Source organism: Spermophilus citellus (assembly GCF_964194105.1).
Source record: "Spermophilus citellus genome assembly, chromosome: 2".
In the NCBI taxonomy this organism is placed as follows: Eukaryota; Metazoa; Chordata; class Mammalia; order Rodentia; family Sciuridae; genus Spermophilus; species Spermophilus citellus.
The window spans coordinates 193492778-193513770 of record NC_138183.1 but is presented as its reverse complement, the minus strand read 5'-3'; the positions used below and the strand labels follow the sequence as shown (position 1 = coordinate 193513770).

At 36.4% G+C, this 20993-nt stretch overlaps 2 protein-coding genes across 2 annotated transcripts in view; one reads left to right on the top strand and one right to left on the bottom strand.

Annotated features, from left to right (window-relative positions):
- The window catches only part of C2CD3 (C2 domain containing 3 centriole elongation regulator), a 147564-nt gene extending 141698 nt beyond the window's left edge, over window positions 1-5866 (bottom strand). The window contains exons 1-2 of the mRNA XM_081263133.1: window positions 5631-5866; window positions 3110-3379 (exon numbers count right to left, since the gene is read on the bottom strand). Coding sequence (XP_081119259.1) covers window positions 3110-3379; window positions 5631-5685 — 325 coding nt within the window. The 5' untranslated portion in view covers window positions 5686-5866. The remainder of the gene's footprint in view (window positions 1-3109; window positions 3380-5630) is intronic.
- Window positions 5867-6075: 209 nt separating this feature from the next.
- The window catches only part of PPME1 (protein phosphatase methylesterase 1), a 61208-nt gene continuing 46290 nt past the window's right edge, over window positions 6076-20993 (top strand). The window contains exon 1 of the mRNA XM_081282622.1: window positions 6076-6403. Within this exon, the coding sequence (XP_081138748.1) occupies window positions 6303-6403 (101 nt within the window). The 5' untranslated portion in view covers window positions 6076-6302. The remainder of the gene's footprint in view (window positions 6404-20993) is intronic.

Below are 20993 nucleotides of genomic sequence, written 5' to 3'. Positions count from 1 at the left end.
TCTTTACTTCTTTCCTACATAGATATATGAAATTTGTATGCTGACACATTTGGTGTTTATCTCTTTCAAAGATGGGAGAATTAGGCACAGGAAGATGAAATAGCTTGCTCAAAGTAAAGTAGCAAGAGTAAAGAACAGAAGTAGGATTCTGGCTCCTCGGTAATTAAAAATTAGCCCTTAATTAATGACCTAGAATATTCATACGATACTATGTATACCAAGTAATCAGATATTTAATTATATACTTTTTGACACTGCTCACTACCATTTCATGTATGTCAGTTTTATATACTTTCAAACTTTTAAAAAAAATTTTTAATATATATATATATATATATATATATATATATTTAGTTGTAGTTGGACACAATACCTTTGTTTTTTATTTATGTGGTGCTGAGGATTGAACCCAGTACCTTGTACATGCTAGGTAAGCGTTCTGTCACTCAGCCCCAGCCCCAGCCCCTCAACTATTTTTTTTCTTTATTTTATTTATTTATTTATTTGCAGCCAAATATTTCAGTTTTATTACAGTTCTGAGGGGAGCCCATCAGGCTGGCAGGTGGTTCTGCTCATGTAGTCATTCAGGGACCATGCTGACAATGGTTCTGCAATTTTCAACATGTGGCTTTCAGGAGCCCCTAGTCTTTAGCACTCCAGCCAACAGGAAGGGGAGAAAGAATGTTGGGGAAGACATGGGCAGGGTTTCAGGACCTCAACCTGGAGATGGCATTCATCACTTCTGCTCCCGGACCTTTCCTCCAGAAAAAACCCATCCTTCCTCTCAGGATCTGCCCAGTTTTATTTATTTATTTTTTTATGTGGTGCCAAGGATTGAACCCAATGCCTTACACATGCTAGGCAAGCACTCTCCCCCACTGAGCCACAACTCCAGCCCTTCAACTAGTTTTTTTTTTAATTGGTTCTCAAAACATTACAATGATCTTGACATATATCATACATTTGATTCAAATGGGGTAGGAATTCTTATTTTTACCACGTGTACAGATTGCAGGACCTTCAACTAGTTTTTAAGTTCCTTTTCAGTGGGGCCTATTTTTAAATCTCTGTATTCCCCAAGTGCCCAAGACTCATATATGCGCAAGATTTTCACCAACAATGTGTGGAGTGTTGGAGCAATCACCTTACAAACACTTTTTCATTTAATCTTCAGAATAATTCCTGATAAGCAGGTATATTTTCTATCCACCTAACAGGAAACTGAGATTCTAAGATCTTAAGGAATCTCCCAGCATAGTACAGAAATTCAGTTCTGAAGACAGAATCCAAACTCTAGATTGAAAGTCTGTATTCTTTCCATTCACAGGTCACTTCTTCATGAAAATACCTAGAAGGTGAAAGGGTAGGTGATCTGATTTTACAGATGAAGGAATGGGATCAAAGCAAGAAAGGACTTTCCCAAGTTCGTAACGCCAACTAAAATGTTCAGATGTCAAGTATAATGCATTATTATACCAGATTCTCAAACATTTGACCTGTTGATTATTATATCAAAAGATATAATTTCTCTTAGTAAATTTCTAATCACTCATTATTTGTTAAATTATATAAGAATACTACCTGAGGATCTAAGTTGTAGGTTTATAATAGCAAGAGCTATCTATGGGTATCCTTTAATAATTCTAAGTTATTTGTGAAGTTAGAATTAGATACCGTTCTGATCTTTATCTGATTAATTTTTGTAATCTTTACAGTAAGCCACACAATGTCTAAACATGCTAAGCATTTTTTTGAATGACTAAATTTATAGCACTTGTTCTTTATGTTTTGATGTTTCAAAAATTTTTCCCTTTACCTCTAATCTTCCAATATTCATAACCCAACAATGTTTACATGATAAATGCATGATTTTTATTGACTTGGAACTGGATTGATTTGGTAAATAGCCCCACCATCTAATATGTGTTTATGTGGAAACTTAATTTGAAGAAAGAAAGAACACATAAATTCAGAATATTTTGACAGAAATGAAGACATTTTGCCTTCTGGTTCCCTATAAAGGGATCCCTACATTCTCTACAAATCTATAACATTAATTCATTAAAAAAAAAAAAAACATTTAGGGGCTGGCTCAGTGGTAGAGTGCTCACCTAGCAAATGTAAGGCACTGAATTTGATCCTCAGCCCCACAAAATAAATAAATAAACAAACAAACAAATAAATAAATAAAGGTATTGTGTCCATCCACAAGTTAAAAAAAAAATGTTAAAAATAAAAACAACCCATTTGGTATTTAGAAATACAGACTAGAGACTATAGTTCTTACTTAGAGAGTATGTTATAGTGCAGGGTGTGGTGGCACCCACATGTAATCCCAGCAACTCAGGAGGCTGAGGCAGGAGGATCATAAATTCAAGGCTGGTCTCAGCAACTTAGCAAGACCCTCTCTCAAAATAAAAAAAAAGGGGCTTCGGCTCTGTGGTAGAGCATTTGTCTGGCAAGTGTGAGGCACTGGGTTTGATCTTTAGCACCATATAAAAATAAATAAAATAAAGGTATAAAAAATAAAAATAAAAATAAAAGAGAGCTGGAGATATAGCTCAGTGTTTAAGTACCCATGCCCCTGAGTTCAATCCCCCTTTTTTTTTTTTTTAATATGGTATAGTGAAAAGACCATTTTTTGTTGTCGTTTGTTTGCTTTTCATTTTTATTGTTGAGATGAGGTCTTGCTATGCTGCAAGACCTAGGCTGGCCTTGAACTCCTGGGCTCATGTGATCCTCCTGCCTCCGTCACCCAGATATCTAAGACTAAGAATCATGAGTTTTGGTGTCAGTCAAAAGTGGATTCAAATTCTAGTTCTGCCATTTATCAACTGTGACATTAGACAGTATGCATTTCATCTCTCTGAACCTTCGTATTGTCTAAAAACAGAAAATACCTATTTTCTAGGGTTATTATTTCAAGGATAAGAATATGTATCAACTACTAAACACAAAGTATACACTCAATAAATGGTAGTTATTTAAAGCCTCTTTCATGCAATAATTAATGCTCATAAATCCTAGATACATAATATCACTTATTGCTGACAGCATACCCACATACTTCCTATCATATCTGTAAGTAAAATAATAAACGAAAACATACCTGTTAAGTAAGAAGTAAATTGTTTTGGACCACAGCGAATAGCATAACGTGTAGTAGTTCTCACAGCTTTTGGTTCAGTTTGCAATGCATCCCGGGGACAAAAGAGGGTACCATCTGATGTTTCTCCCCACCATCTCACTCGTACAAGTACACAAGTAGGAGGCTTTGCAATCTTCCATATGACTTTATTAACTGTGAGTTTTAGAAAGCAACGTAGCTGACCTTCAACCAGAGGTGGTAGACTTGTAGATGGTGAAATGTCACTCAAACCTATGGAGGAATCTACGAACAATGAGTCAAAATCTACACAAAACATTAAAAAAAATACAATTTGATTTTTGAATGAAAACACAGCCCTTTAGTTTTACAGAGAGAAGGCTTATCCTGCTTATTCCAATACATGAGAAGTAACTAGCAATCCAGACCACAGAATAATCTACCCGGTCACTTATGCCCCCCTGATAACTAATTAGTATTTAGAGTTTGATTCTGGTTATTCTAAGTAAAAAACATACCAACTAAGATATACTAATACAAACTTTTTGATTGAAAAGATACTATTTGAAAAACATAAATATAATGATACAAGTAGATAGGTTCTGCTAGGTAGGTCCAATTTGGTTTCTTTTTCCTTGTGGTAGCAAGTATCGAACTCAGGGGCTCACACACACACTAGGCAACCAAGTTGCTACATTCCCAACCCTAAGTACTGCTTTGATTATTAAAATACCTATGTTTTTAAAGATATTTTACCTTTACTTAATTCTTACTTAATGTTTTTGCCTAATAATTACTTCTTGCTAAACATAAAACAGCAACTCCCTTCACTTGATAAATGATTTAACAATTCAACTCAGTATTATAATAAAGACCACCTGAATCTTTCCTTTCCTACAGTACTTATTGGATTTCAGAAGTATGATAAATCAAAATGTAAATGAGGCAATTACTATGACTCTAGTTGTCTTTTCACAGTCAGTACCTTTTTTACAAGACTTAAAAAAACACACATTCCTATATTATATATACCTTTCTATTCTGACTTTTCCTTTCAGGAGTAGTCATGCCTCTTAAAAGAAAATATACTGGAATCTGTCAGAATCCTATACAACTAATTCTTTGAACTTCCAAAGCAAACACTCTCTCTACTGTCTATAATGGGAAAAGACCCATCACAACTCTCATGTATAATTAGTTTCAATATAAAAATTATGTGCAATGGCATACCAGCTGTTCCTGCACATGCACTTGATGTAGTGAGGAAATTCTTTTCTATGCTGTTACATTATGTACTTTGATTTTCCTCCTATTAACCTAATATGCTTGCCTGGTTTGACAAGGAACACCAACACTGGACACCTCCATGCATCATTCTCAGATCCTCTCATCACTCCTGGCAGACAAGGCATTGCCTCAAAAATGCCTTAGTGATCATTTTTTCCCCCCAGATTTGGAAATGCCCTTTTATTTATTTATTTTTAGTGATCATTTTTTAAAACATACTTTTTTTTTAGTTGTCGGTAGACATTTATTTATTTATTTAGCTATTTACATGCAGTGCTGAGAATCAGACCCAGTGCCTCACACATGCTTGGCAAGTGTTCTACCACTGAGCCACAACCACAGCCCCTTAGTTATCATTAATCAGGACAAAATTAATTCCCAGACTGCAGTTTCAGTCCTTAACCTAATAGCCTAATGTTCTACCACTGTTTCCAATATCTTTATTCTCACCAAACTGACTATAACGTCAAAAGGCAAGGTCACCCAATATCCTCTGCCCTGCTCTTGGAGGTAGCCTTGTAGAGATTCAATTTCTAGTTTCCTGATCTGCCCTAAATTCCTAGGATGGACTGTTCTTACTGCAGCTAACATCTTCCAGTTTCCTAATCTGGAAGAGAGAAGATTCTTTTTGCAAGCTTGTTTCTCGTAACTTGAAGAGGTCCTCTCGCTACATATTCTTTCATCATTTCGGGTTCTTTAGGAGACCCTCGTGCCTTTACCAAATCCTATCACATTTTGTCACTCCCCACTCTGTCCTTTATACTATCTCTGGCTTGTAGCCCTTCATATTTCATCATTAATTGCTTCTCTCTTTCTTCATTCAACTAACATTAACTGAGTCCTGTTTGTTACAGTCCTGGGCGATTCAGTAATGAATAAAATGCGATCATTGTCTATTAGGATCGTAAACTTACTCCCGTCTCCCACTTAAGTTTCTTATAGCCCCATGTCAGCCGCCAAAACTAAGCATACATTTACCTTTGTTATCAAAAACACTCCATAATTTTATTGTTTTACCAGGACGCATTTAACCCTCATCCTACTTCATTTATCACCTCTTTTGGCTCCCACTTCAGGCTCTCTCCTTTCCATTTTCAAGAGGGTTCTCTCTTAACCTTCTGATTCCTTGGTTATTCTCTCTTCCACCCCTGATTTCCCCCTTTCCCTACAATTCTTTACGCCCCGTTTATCTATTAAGCTCGCCCTACTACGCTTTCCTCAAATTTTGACAACTTACCTCTTTTCCTGCGCCCACCGCCGCCCCCAGGCCCCTGGCCTTTTCGTTGTTTCATGACGAGCCGGACCTCTTCACCAACTCAACTCTGGCCCCAGAAGGCAAGCTGTACCCTCCCGCCATCCCGTCCCTCGGTGCCTGCGTTCCCCGGCAACCGGCGCCGCTGGGCAGCCTGGGAGGCAGGAAGAAGCGGCTCTTTCTCCAACAGCCTCCGGAAAGCAGTGGGAAGAGAAGGCGCCAAGACGCCTTCCCGCCAATAGACTACAACACCCAGGATGCTTTGCTACATTACCTCTGCGGGGTTGGAAGGGGGCACGTCCATCTGCGCAAGCGCACAGGGATACGCCCTTTGAGGACTCCATTGCCCAGCGTGCATTGCCTTTCGAGCGCTCCTTCTTCCGGCGAGGGGTTGTCAAGTTCTCCGCTGGGGTTTGAGGAGTTCGCAGACTCCGTTACCCAGCTTCCTTTGTGGGATGGCTGTTGCGCACTTCCGGGGGAAACGCTAAGGCGAGGGGGTGGAGTTTACAGAGCCGGTGGGCGGTAGGCGGTGCTGCTGGTAGCTGGGTGCTGTCCAAAAGTGACTGGGCGTCGTTAGAAGTGAGCTGTGACCGGTTGGGCCTCACCTAGCGTAGGAAGAAGCTTCGGCACTGTTTGACTGTGTGCGGCCTCCCCTTGATGTCGGCCCTCGAAAAGAGCATGCACCTCGGCCGCCTGCCCCCTCGCCCTCCTCTACCCGGTAGCGGGGGCAGTCAGAGCGGAGCCAAGATGCGAATGGGGTACGTGACTTGTACCTCTTCTCCTTAAAGGCCAGATCCGGGCCTCTAAAAATGGGGTCTTGGCGTTTAGAGCGGCACGGGAAGGGAGGCTTAGGATAGGAGGAAATATTGGCGACGACCTGAGACGTTTAGATGGAGTAGAAGGCAGATACGAGGACTAGGGGCGGCGACAAGTGAATAGAAATTGGAGGACAGATTATATTGTTGAAGGGAGAAGGAAATGAGGGAAATATTGGAGAAGCTGAGAAAATAATTAAGGATGAGAGAAGCAACTCTGGAAGAAGGGATAGAGGTTGGAGGGAAGACTAGAACAGTAGCAGAGGTGGGGGTAAATCTGCCAGGGAAGATTGAGGGGAATGGGAAAAGACTGAGAGAAAAGTTGATGGTAATGGGGTGGGGGGAACTAAGGAAAGATTTGGCGGTAGTATAAAGACTGAGAACTGAGCTGAATGCTAGAAAGGCTGAGTACAGGGCTGGGGGTTTAGCTCAATGGTAAAGCACTTGCCTGGCATGCACAAAGTCCTGGGTTCAATCCTCAGCACTGGGGGTGGGGGAGGCTGAATAAAGAACATCTGAGGCAGGACTGGAGAAAGAAAGAACTAGGGAGCAGAAGGTTCTAGAGAGAGTTCCCAGAGTGTAAGAGGCAGATTCAGGGAGTGAGGAGAGACTAGGAGATTAGGTCCCTTAAGGGAGAACTGAGAATGCTTGGGGAATAGGCCTAAGGAAAGGTAAAGAACATATACAGATCGACTTTAAAGGTAATAGGAATACACTGAGAAGCTGGGAGGAGTAGGGGAGGTGTGATGAGGGAGAGGATGGAATTTAGAGAGTGGCTGTAGGCTCTAAAGATTGAGAAGTATCTAAGTTTCATGTTAATAATAAAATAGACTTCCCCCACCCACTTTGAATTATGAAGCTGGACAAGAGGTTTGACGTCTCATTTTACCACTATATCATATAGTTAAGAAATCTGCGATTCAGGGAATTCAGGATTCTGTAAAGAGGTAGGGGAAATATCTTAATAAATGAGAAAACTGAGATATTCTCATGTTAGAGCATCCCTAGAAGCTTAGTGGTAAAGCTACTGAGGGCTAGAACTTGGGTCTTTGATTCTGTGGCCTGTTGTTTTGGTATCTGTAGTTGTATTCCTGGGAATACTTAATATGAGTTGCATATGTTATTCCTTTGCAAATACTCTAGAATTCAGTCTTTCTTTTTCCTTTAGTCCTGATTTATGAAGTTTCACTTCCACCAGTTTCAAAGCATCCTTCACTATTTCTCCTTCAACTCACTTTTTTCTTCTTACTTTCCCTTCTTTTTTCCACTTCTTCATCCATCTCTTAATCTCTTTATTTTCAGGTTGGACCTGTTCCCTTAACAACCTCTTGTATAACTTACTTGTATGACTTACCACTGTTTTAAATAATCTCTTTGCTTCATTTTTCACTAAACCTTATTTAAGTGTGTTTGCATGTGGAATTTATGATTTTTCTTGAGTTTTCTCAGTATTTCCAAAGTACTTCTGGATGATGTAATGATAACAATTAGTTTTTTTAAAGTTAAGTCCTGTGCCAGGCATTGTTCTAGCAACTTTATATGTATTACTTAATATACCTGCCACCCTGCGAGGTGGTAGATATTTCCCTGCATTTATAGATAAGGACATTTAGGCTGGGAGATTAAAAGTAATCCACCTAGTACATGTCAGAACTAGGATTCAGCCAGGTTTAATCTAGAATCTGTTCCCTTTTCAGTACACCAAAACTTTATCTTGGGTAAGGTCTGAAATCCTGATGTCATTGTTCCTTAATGGATGCTTCTAGATGGTATAAAAGTATAGTGATTTTGAAGTGTATTAAAGTTTTTAGAACTACCCTAATTAAGTTGCATTTGGGATCTCTACTTGTTCTGCACTCTTGATGTGTTTAGAAGGAGTAAATCACTGCTGTGGTACATAACATTACCATTGAAAAGACTATAGAATATTAAAATGATTCAACATGTTTCTGGTTTATCAGTAGTACTACTTCTTTCTGATTCTCTTACATTTCTATAATCCTTAAAACTGGCATGTTCATATTAGTGCCTATTTGTATTTTCTATTCTGTGAGTTAAACTAGGGCAGGTTTGTTTTTTTTTTAAACAAATGAGAAAACTAAAATGTTCACGACTTGTTTAAGATGATGAAATTTCTATGTAGCAGAAACAGTATTCAAACATAGGACTTCAGATTTTTATTCCATTGTTTTTCTTTCATGTTATGTCTTGGACAGCAGAATTTGGTGTTCAAGTGACATAGATCAAAGTTTGAAGCCCATCATAAGTATTTACATTGGTAAAGCCATTTATCCTCTTATAGTTTGCTTTCTTATTTCTAAAACGGGCATGCCTCTGCTTACCATTCAGTGCTATGAGAATGAGGTAAATACATGAAAAACAAAGTTTTGACACATAAGCTCTTAAGGAATGATAACAGGTAGATTATTATATATTGAGAACTGTGAGGAAGATTTTTATAAGGTAGAAGTTTTCCAGTTCTTATAGTGTCAGCCTTTGTTTTTCTTTTTTTTTTTTTTTTTTGAGGTAGGGCCTCACTATGTTGTCCAAGTAATCCTCTGCCTCCCCAGTAGCTGGGACTATAGATGCACTAACGTAGTTTTTTTCTTTCCCTGAATACGTATTTTTATTCATATCTGATTAGTCTTTCATCAAACTTTTAAAATTTGTTATGGATATCAGGCCTCTTATGAAGACTTTAATGACCTATTCACACAGAGAAATAAAGGGCAAAGTGAATTGCTTTGCTTAAAAATCACAGATTGAATTACTGAAAGAATCATATTCTAGTTGTTCTGTTTTTGTTATTTTTATTAAAATTCATTTAAATAGAAGTTATAATTCATGTACCATAGAATTCATGCTTTTAAAATGGCATTTCAAAGGATGAGGATGTAGGTCAATGATAGAGCACATGCTTAGCTGTACCAAGTACTGGGTTTGATCCCCAGCACAGGGGAAAAAAAAAAAAAGTACAATTTAGTGTTTTGTTTTGGTTTGGTTTTGTATATTCAACAGGTTGTACAATGATCACCAATAACTCTAAAACATTATCATTGTGCCATAAAGAATCTTCATCCTGGTGGTAGACGCCTGTAATCCAAGCGACTTGGGAGGCTAAGACAAGAGGATCACAAGTTTGAGGCCAGCCTCAGCAACTTAGTGAGACCCTGTCTCAAGATAAAAGATAAAAAGGGTTGGTGATATAGTTCAGTGGTAAAGTGTCCCTAGGTTAGATCCCCAGTACAAAAAAAAAAGAAAAGAAACCTCACATATTAACAGTTACTCTGCCCTCCTCTACCCTCTGGAACCATTAATTTGCTTTCTGTCTATCTATATTTGCCTATTCTGAACCTTTTTAATATAAATCCTACAGTGTATGATCTTTTGTGACTGGTTCTTTTACTTGGCGTAATGTTTTCAAGATTCATCTATGTTGTAGCATGTGTCAGTACTTCACTCTTTTTTATGGTCCAGTTTGTTCTGTTGTACGGATTATAACTCACTTAATTTACACATTTAGCAATTTGTAGACACTTGGATTGCTTCCAGTTTTTCACTATTATAAGTAATATTGCCATGAATGTTTACATGCACATCTTTGTGTGGAAATAATGTTTGAATTTATCCTGGGTAGATACCTAAGAACAGAATTGTTGGGTCCTATGTAAATTATTTTTTATGAAACTGCCAAACTATTTTCCAAGTGGCTCTTTGAAGCTTTTTATGTATTAGGGTTATTCCTCTTTAAAAGGAATAACCTTAATACATACAGTTGCTTTTTTACTTTTTTTTTTTTTTTTGCCAGGTAAAGGTTTTGTTTTTAAATTTAATTGTTTTAATATATTTATCTAGCATATATTCTGGATTTTGAGTCACCAAGAGGTGTTTTCTTCTTTCAGGTTCTAAAGGAATTTATATATTTCTTTTCCTGCCAAGACCTGTGTGACTTCTTTTTTCTACCTCCATTTGAAGTTTATTTTGATGTGCAAAGTGAGGAACAGATCCAATTTTATCTTTATCCACAGCTATCCAGTTTTTAACACTGTTTATTAAAAAGTCCTTTTGTCATGTGAATTTCACTTCAATAAAAAATAATTCTTTCCCTCACTGACTAAATGACATTTTTATCATATATCAAGTTTCCACGTAGATTTGGATTTTTAAATGAAATTTCCTTTTTATTCAAGCCCATTTATTTATGTGTCTCTATACTTATAATTAGAGAGGCTTTTAATAATATGCTTTAATAGGTAGTAGAGGTAGCTTCCCCCTCAGTCTTTTTTAGGATTTTCCTGGTTCCTCTTACTCATTTAATTTCTTTTCTTCTTCTTGGTACTGGGAATTGAACCCAGGAGCACTGTATCACCCCAAGCCCTTTTTTATTTTGAGAGAGGGTTCATTAAGTTGCTTAGGACCTTACTAAGTTGATGAGAGTGGCTTCAAACTTTTGATCCTCTTGCTTCAACATCACCAGTTGCTGGAATTATAGGTGTGCACCACCTGCTTGGCTTATTCACTTAATTCTTATCTAATTCTTTCTAATCAACTAAATTAATTCCAGAAAAAAGTCAGTTTTATTGGAATTCACTAAATTTGTAAATTAATCTATAATAAACATTTTTAATGATGTTGAGTCTTCCTTGAGGAAATATGTTATAGTATAACTTGTATGAATCTCTTTTAAAGGAAAAATATTTCAGGCTCAAGTATTGACGTAAGTTATATTTAACATAATGTTACCTGTGATATACTACTTTTATTGTGATATACTACTTATTAACTAGATAAGCTGCTCACAAGGAGATCATTAGCATCACAGGGTGTGTTAAACAGATATTCACAACACTTGAGCTCACTGCAATAACAACAGTAAGTGGCCACAAAGTTACTACAGTAGAACAGTGTGTTCTATACCCTTTTAAAAGAGTGATTCACTTATATCCCACATTTAGATGTTCCAAATACAGTATTATTACCAATCGCAAGCTCATACTACTGGTGTATTTTGAAGATTGAATAAAAAATTATGTTGAATATTCAAATGATTCCAAACACAGTAGAAGACAAGTTAGTCCCTTTTCAACATTCCCTTCTACACGTCCTTTATTATGGATTTTTTTCCAGGTGGAAGAAGTGGAAATCCACTCTGCCACTGACAAGCCATGTCAGTTGTTAAGCCAGAACTCTGATCAGTTATTTTTCTTTTTCTGGGCCCTACAGTTGTGGTGTAGTAAAAAGAACACTTGGCAACAGACATACTTGAGTTTGTTTTTTGTTTTTATAGTGCTGGGCATTGAACCCAGAGCCTCATGCATACCTAGGCAAGTGCTCTACTACTGAGCTATATCCCCAGCCCCATACTTGAATTTAAATCCAAGCTCCGTTCTTACCAAAAGTGGCTCTGGGCAAGTTGTTTTATGTCTCTGAGCCACCCTTAAAATAGAAATACTTGTCTTTCAGAGTTTAAAACCCTTACTGACATATAATGAACACCTATTTGTTTCCTTTCATAAAGCTATGGGTAGGATGATTTCTAATAGCTTGATTCAAGATATGTGTGATTTTTAGAAGTCTGCTGCTTTAATAATATGTTATCACTAGTAATGAACACTCCAAACCTACCACAACTCCCAGCCAGCCATCTGGTTGCCTTCTTTCCATTCTCTTTAAAGCACTACTAATGAGGACATTTCAAAAGCAGTGGTGCCTTGATTTAAACGGCTGGCTGCAATTAAGCTTCAGTATTCATCCTCTATACTACAAGATTCATAGTCTGGAGATTTAATGACAACAGTGACTAGTACTCCTACTGTGTAGTTCATGACTCATCAATAACTTAGCAGACTTAGCAGCCTAGTAGATGTTGAAGTATATTAGGCCTATTTAATTTGTTTTGTTATTGTTGTTGTTTTTGGTGCTTGGGGATTTGAACCCAGGGCCTCATGCATGACAGGCAAGCACTTGTACCACTGAGTCACATCCCTAGTCCTAGGCCTATTTAATTTGATGTTTACTTAAAAATGTGTGTGTGTGTTAATATTTATTTATGTGTGGAGTGGGGTACTGGGGATTACATGCAGGGACCTGCTTATACTAGGCAAGCAATCTGTCACTGAGGTACATTCTCAGCCTTTATAATTTTTTTTTATTTTGAGACAAGGTCTTACCTTACTGAATTGCCCAGACTGTCTTGAGCTTGATCCTCCTGCCTCAGCCTCCCAAGTTGCTGGGATTTGTGTGCATCACTATGTCCAGCATACAACTGTGCTTCTTTTTAAAAAATTATTTTTTATTAATGTTTTTGTAGAGTTACTGGGGACTGAGCTCGGGGGCACTTGACCACTGAGCCATATCTCCTGTATTCTGTGCAGAGACAGGGTCTCACTGAGTTGCTTAGTGCCTCACTTTTGCTGAGGCTAGCTTTGAACTTGAAATCCACCTTCCTCAGCCTCCCCAGCCAATGGGATTACAGGCATGCACCACTGCACCTGGCAACTTGTATTTCTTATTTCTTGTTTTCTCAGGGTAAAATTTACTCTGTTTTTTCTTCCCCTTCTTCCCTCCTTTCTTTCCTTAGTAGCTGGTCATATGATTTTGTCGGTTGATCATTATCTCCTAGTAGGCATCATCATATACAATATGAACAGCACATACTCTATGCTCCCTAGTCCTCTGTGGATATAACATTTACCCCACCAACTTATAATTATTGGCCAACTCTCTGCTTCTCAAGATTGAGCTTCTTTAGGATAGGAATGTTGTTTGTATTTTCCTGGTACTTAGTATGCTGGTTTTCAAGTGCTGACCAAATGAGAAACCCAGCTCATGGACCTAATAGCCTCATTTTTTAACCTTATTTCCTAACCAGTTCCTTTAAGATGGCATAACTAGACTTTTAATACCTTTCTTCATAAAGCTTGTTACACTTCATAGAATAATAGAATTTCTACTTTATTTCAATACCAGCTTTTACATAAAAGACATTGTAAATGCTTACAATATCTTGATTTGTGATTTAAAATACTTAAATGGTTGAAACTTATATAATTGGTCTCTCTACTGTAAAGTTTCATTCCTGTTACTTAGTTTTATTTTAAGAAATTTTGACAATTTATCTCTTCCTATTTGATTTCCCCATACCCAAAAGCATTTCATCACTGTGAGAGTAAATATCTATAGCAGTTATTTTCAAACTAGCTTCATTTTAAAGGATTAAGTTGTTCTACCCTTGCCTGATTTATCTCCTATTTTCTAAGTACAGACTATTTTCCAAGGAGGTGGTCACACACTGGTGACTCCACCAATTATAGGGACCAGAGCAAGCGGTGTGTTTTCCAAGGGTAGCATTAAAAGCTCTCTGTAGTTATTTCCAGGCACTATAAATTACCCAATTCACAATTTTAAAAAAATGTTTCGTTGCTATGGATTGAAACCAGGTCATTATGCATGCTAAGCATGTGCCTACCATTAACCTATACCCCCAGCCCATCAAAATATTTTTTTTCACATGCCAGTTGCCAAGTTTATTTTCCTCGCAATGGTTGGTCATTATCTCCTAGTAGGCATCATAATATACAGTATGAACAGCACATACTCTATGCTCCCTAGTCCTTCTTTTTCTTCACTTTTTCAAGTTCTATCCATCTTTAAAACTCATGAAACTCTTTCAGACTACTGTAGCCCATTCATTTTCTCTTTCCCTTTTTAGTACCTATAACACTTCTGTTATTTGTACTAAATTGCTGATTTTTGTATATTACTGCTTAGTATTGCAGTTTTTATTGTTTTATCAAACTTATCTGTGAAAAAATTTATGCAAATTTATTATTTCTCCAATAAAATTACAATTCTTGGAGTGCAAGGGTTTTTGTATTTCTTTGTGTCTTCTATATAAGCACAAATAAATGTTTTTTATAAAGTGTTGATTTGATGGACATACAACAGTCATTTCAAATGGGTCCTGAGGCTGTTCTAGGTTAGTCTAGCCTGCTCTGATCTTCTATTTTCTTTTTATTGGTTTTTATTTTTTGTGGTACCTATCATTTATACCAGTGATCAGAAAACTTTTTTCTGTGTGGAACTAGACAATAAGTATTTTAGGCTTTGCAGATCACATATAGTCTCTGTTGCAGGTACTCAATTCTGCTGTTGTCGAGTGAAAAAAAAACAGTCACAGGCAAGCAGTAAATATATCAATTGATATCGTATGAGGTTGTATGGCTGTTGGTCTGTAACTGAGTTCCAACAGTATTTGTAGCCAATGAAATTTGAATTTCACATCATTTTCTTTGTTGTTACTTATTAAACAGCTTAATTAAATTGGAATCCAAAAAACTTCATACCTTTATCACATAATTTTCACTTCATTAATTAGTTTTTTTCCCCAACCCCAACTTGCCCAAATCTTTAAAAATTTAAAAATCATTCTCAACTCATGGGGCTTACAAAAATTGATAGTGGTCTGGACTTGCCCATAGGCCTTGGTTTGCCCACTCCACTACTAGTTCTGTATTTTTTCTGTCTTGTAGGAGAAAGAAGATAGATTTTAAAACCAACAAACTGGATTCCCTTCCTGGTTTCACTCCTTAACAAATAACTGATGCTTAACCATGGAGCCACATTCTCAGCCCACTTTATTTTTTATTTTGAGACGGTGTCCTACTAAGTAGCTTAGGGCCTCACTAAGTTGCTGAGGCTGGCTTTGAACTTGCGATCTTCCTACCTCAGCTCCCCTAATTGTTAGGATTAAAGGAGTTCACCATCTCATTAGGTTTAACATTTTCTTAATGTAGTTTTGAGGAGAAAATGAAATGGTGTATGTGTGGAATATTTAAATTGTAAGGTGTGATGTAATGGAAACTTCTAAGATGCATTTCTTTTCATATTTAAAATGATGGTGGCCAAGCCTGAACACCCACCTGTAATCCCAAGTTGATTTGAGAGGTTGAGGTGGAAGTATCACAGGTTCAAGGCCTTAGCAACTTAGTGAGACCTTGGCTCAAAATAAAAATTAAAAAGGGGATATAACTCAGTGGTAAAGCACCAGTACCAAAAAAAATTAAAAACCTTAAATAAGTAAAAATAAAATGATAGTGTTTTAACATTGCTGTTGATCTGGTGACAGTCCTACATTGATTCTCATTGCCTGTATGTGAATGAACACCAAAACCAGTATCAAAACTTTCCAGATAGGTGTTGATAACTTGAGAGAGAATCTTGGAGATAAATAAGTTCTCTTTTAACCACTAAGAACTAAATCATTGTGAGGAGGGGTAGGTGTTTAGTCAGATGAGTTAAGCAGTGAGTAAGATAACTTTACATAATTATAAAGCCAGCATATGGGCTGGTATTTAGTTTTAGGAAACACTCCATCACCAATGTTCTTATGTGGCACAGAGAACTATATTGGTAAGAGTGATTCAGAAGACAGTAGGACTTTAATATGAAAAACTTTGTCAGGAATACCTTAATTATTTTATCTCGTGAAAAATGGAAAAAAGGAAACTTTTACACTAATAAGTGATGTATGATTAATCAGTTTAAGTATAAATGAACTCTTATATAAAAATAAAATGAATTATTTTATATAAAAATATAAGAATTCTGAGTGAAAAAATATTGTGTCATACTTTATCTTATAGTTGATGGTACTTTGTATAGACAGTATTTCATATATTCTGCTAGCAACAACATTGTGATCTACCTGTTTAGTCTTCCTTAATTTAATTGTAAACTCCTTTGTATTTTATTTACCTGCCCCCAAACAGCATATAGGAGCTCAATTAACATTTGTTGAGTGAATGAATATCACTTAGATAAAATGGAAACATGACATTTTTTTCAATAGTTTAGACTTATTCACCCTGAATTTAGTAGGGAAGTAAATGGGAAGGAGGAGCTATAGATTTGGTGAACATAGAAATGAGATTAAAAATTGTGATTATTGACAAGCTGTAAAAATGAACTTGTTCTCTATTTATATTCCCCTATGATTTAGTATTTATAAACCTCTGTTCTTATTATTTTAAGAAAATATAAAATGTAGAAAAAAGAAAACATAAGAAAAAGACAAAAAAGAAAATATAGTTCAGGTTCTTGTAAAGTACCTAGCATATATACATGCCCTGCTTGTTTCATTTAATCTTTCTCATCCTTTTAGTTAAACCACCTTTTCCTTAAACATGAGAATCATGGTTGTGCTGGTGTAGTGGCATGCTTATAATCCCAGCAACTCAGGAGGCAGAAGCAGGAGGATCACAAGTTCTGGGCGAGCCTCCACAACTTAGCAGGACTCTGTTTCAAAATTTAAAAAAAAAAAATTTTTTTTAAAGGAATGGGGATGTAGCTCAATGGTAAAGTACCCCTGGGTTTAATCCCCAGGTCCCCCAGGCCCAAAATAAGAATTGTGGTTCAAAATGTATTTAAAAATTTAAATTCACTTGAATTTCATATTTATCTAAATGGCATTTTATCAATTATGGATAAGTAGGCTGGGAGCAGAGCTACCCAGAGAATTTACCAATATATCATTATACTGTTAGGAGAATTTTTAGTATTCATAACCTACTACTTTAAAAACTTTAAACAAATCCATTTTTAAGCTGGAGAATCTGTATATTAACATTTTTCACAGTTAATTGGAAATTGTGATTTTTATATTGTTAATTAAAGAGAGTTTGTACTTTTGCCCATTCCCTATACAAGTCAGTGTTTAATAGGAGTGGTACTTTGGGACTGGGGGTATGGCTCAGTGGTAGAGAGCTTGTTTTGCATGCTCAAGGCCCTAAGTTTCATCCCTAGTGTTGCTTTAAATAAAGAAATAAAATACTCCTTTGAATTTTTATACCATTTGGTTTAACAGAGTTTTCACACCAGATATCATCTTTGTGACTCCTTCCTTGACCAGTTCTTCAACTGGATATCATCTATGAACTCTTGTGACTTACTGTTGTTATAACTGTGGTGTACAATGACTACTTACCTTCCCTGTCCTCAAATGAATTGAGGCAGAGTCCAAGTTTAGATTTCCCCTCTCTCTTTCTCTTTTTCTTTAATGTGTGTGGTATTGTGATTTAACCCAGGGCCTCACACTTGCTAGCACTGAGCTACATCCCCAGTCCCCCATATAATTTTTTTTCAGGACAAATTTTAATCAATAGAAACTTCTGGCCTGCTTATTTCCCTAGTACCAGGTAAGTATATCAAGGCCTGCCATTTAGAGCATACTAAAATGTCTCTTTAATTGAATGGGAATAAGCACATAATTTATTATCTGCTTATGTAAGGGACCGGCGAAACGTCGGAGGAAGAGACCACCAAGAGACTGCCTCATGCAACAGCAAAAGGGTTTATTTGGGGACCAGCATGCTGGGGCTCAGAGCTCACTAGAGCAAAGAGAGAGAGAGAGGCCTGAGAACAGCTTAAGCAGAGTTTATATACTTTCCTTGGAGAGGGCAGGGAGGGAAGTTCATTGACGTGTCAGGGCGAGTGGGCAGTTTGCCTGCAACCCAGTGAGGGAGTGCATCCTGCAGTTTGGCAGTTGGGGACAGCACATTCTGGGAACAAGATTTCAACAGTGTTTTGTTAAGCATATAGAAAAACAGAGTGACAAGTACCTATTTTATTAACCTTTCACTTATACCGTGTAAGTAAGTTATGATTGGAAGGAAGTTCAAAAACAATTACCCTAAAGATATTTGCTCCTTGCCTTTAAAATATGTCTTTTATTGTAGATCATCAGAGCATGTAGAAGAGTCTGAGGAGGTGGTTATATGACTATTGATCTGACATACACTTCACCAGAGACTTCTGTATGGACTTTTAAATTCTAATTCCAAACCTACTTTCTATTATGTCAGAATAGTAGCTAATATAGATTCTGATTACTGGGTAAAGCCACATATGTTGATTATAAGGGTAAACAACACAATTAGTACTTATAAAACATCAAAAAGCTTTGTCTGCCTTTTTGCTTTCATCAGTGCTAACAAAAGTGGCTATTTTTTTATATTTGAGCTCAGATCATTTTAGAAAAGTTGTCATATATATTTGTCTTTGTGTGTGTGTGTGTAATCTTGCTGTGTTGACCAGACTGATCTTAAACTCTTAACTAAAGTGATCCTGCCTCATCCTCCTTAGTAACTGGGACTACTGGGAATTGACACCTTGCCTGGCTTATTTTTTTAAATTAGGGCTAATGCTAGCCTTACAGAGGGGGAAAAATGACATGGTATTTGTTTGGAATCATTATTTAAGTTGTAAGACCATGTAGTAGAAAAAATTATTTCCTGTATCTCATCAGTTCTTAAAGACATTTCAAGAACAAGCCTAAGAACAATAGAATTGGAACATTTCCTAAAATTCATATCAGCCCATATGCTGGCTTTATAATTATGTAAAGCTATCTTACTTTTGACACTTACTGCTTAACTCATCTAACTGAACCCTTCTTCTCCTCACGATGATTTAGCTCTTGGTGGTTAAAAGAGCATTTCACATTTATCTCCAAGATTTTCTCTCAAGTTGTCAACACATATCTGGATAGTTTTGATACTGGTTTTGGTGTTCACTCACATACAGGCAATGAGAATCAATTTAGAACCATTACCTTACCAACAGCATTGTTAGGACACTATAATTTTAAATATGGAAAGAAATGTGTCTTAGAATTAATGAGATATAGTAAATAAGTTTCTGTTATATCACTTTACAATTTAAATAATGCTTCCTTCTACACATGCACAGTTTCATTTTCTCCTCAAAACCCTCTAAGGCTTTTATTATCCACTTGTTAAGAACATAATGTCAAGCTGGTATCAGTTATTTGTTAAGGAGTGAAGTCATGAAGGGAATCATAGCCTGTTGAAAAGGATATACCTTTTTTTTTCCTCTTTACTTTTAGTTTTTTAGGAAAAGAAGGCAACAACTATTTGTTCTCCTGGTGAGTTACTAGTGGAAATAAATTTAGGCTTTTTTTTTTTCTTAGACAAAGAATTCTGGTATAACATTACAACTGTTTTTCTTACGCTGCAGCAGTTTGTCTATGTATTTTAAGCAAAGTATATTTTTGTGTGATCTGACTCAGCAGGTTGGAATTTCCCATGGATTAAGTATCTTATGTGAAAATGATTTTAAGTGAAGTAAAATTTCATTTATTTGCTTGAAACCACATCTTGTAAGTACCCTGGCTCTAAATATCCTGTCCTGTCTAATGCAGGACATTCTATGAAATGCTACTATTTCCATTTTTGGATTTTGTTGTTTCCACTTATGAGATGATTTAACATACTTACTAATGGCCAACATAGAAAAGTAATAGGAATAGGATTTAAGATTTTAAAAATTTTCAAGTGTATGATAAATCAGTATTTAATTAAGTTGGAATGTTTTAAAAAGGCCTCCTGTTCTCTCTTGGAATGATATCACATACACTTGAAAAATGTCTTTGATTCTTCCTTCTCTCTTCATGTTCCTGCTCCCTCCTGATATTATCTTTATAGTTGTAAAAATGGACTTTTTTCTTAGCCTCTCTGGTGCTCAAGTTTGCTACAAGGGTCCTCTACCAATTATTTTACGTACAGCACCCACCTCTTCCTAGGCATTTCTGGATGTTCATTGCCAGCTTTAATGTTTTCAAGAATGAAGAACCTAATGTTATTGTGAGGATAGTATTTAGAACTGATAAGGAAGTGACCCAAAAGTCAGATTTTTAAACTCAGCTAAGTTTTTATTGTTTTGGATAAGTTATTTAATATCCCTTGATCTAAGTTTTCTCATTTTCAAACAGGGAAAATAATAACTACCCCAGAGGGTTTTTGTAGAAGTTAATTCATTTTTCTATATTTACTTCCTAAACTTCATCATATTATAATAATTTGGAAAAAGAAATAAAACCAAAAAGACATAGAAGAGGAGGAAAAATGATATATCATCAAAATTTAGTAAGATAGGAAGTAAGTTGAAGAATATTAACTCAGAGCAGAGAAGTAAAAGCTGAAAACTACTTGGAGGAGAATGGAAATGCAAGCTTATCCATATCACAAGGTTTAGGAATTATAGGTGCTAAGTACCTCTGAAAGGGTCCCCCCCATATTTCTTGTTAGTATATTATAGGTGTACATAATGGTGGGATTCATGGTTACATATTGGTACATGCACACAATATAACAATATAATTTGCCAATATCAGTCTCCATTATTTCCCCTTTCCCTCTCCTCCTAGTTCCTATCCTCTATTCTCCTGATCTCCATTTGATTTTCATTTGATGCTCCCCACTTGCTCGCTCCCACCTTTCTTTTTCATTCTCCTGTCAGAGAGAAAACATAAAGACCCCTGACTTTCTGAGTTTGGCTTATTTCACTTAACATAATGTTCTTAAGTTCCATCCATTTTCCTGTAAATGCCATAATTTCATTCTTCTTTATGGCTAAATAAAACATATACATGCATACCCACATGTGTGTATATATGTGTGTGTGTGTGTGTGTGTGTGTATGTATATATCACATTTCCTTTATCTGTTTATCTATT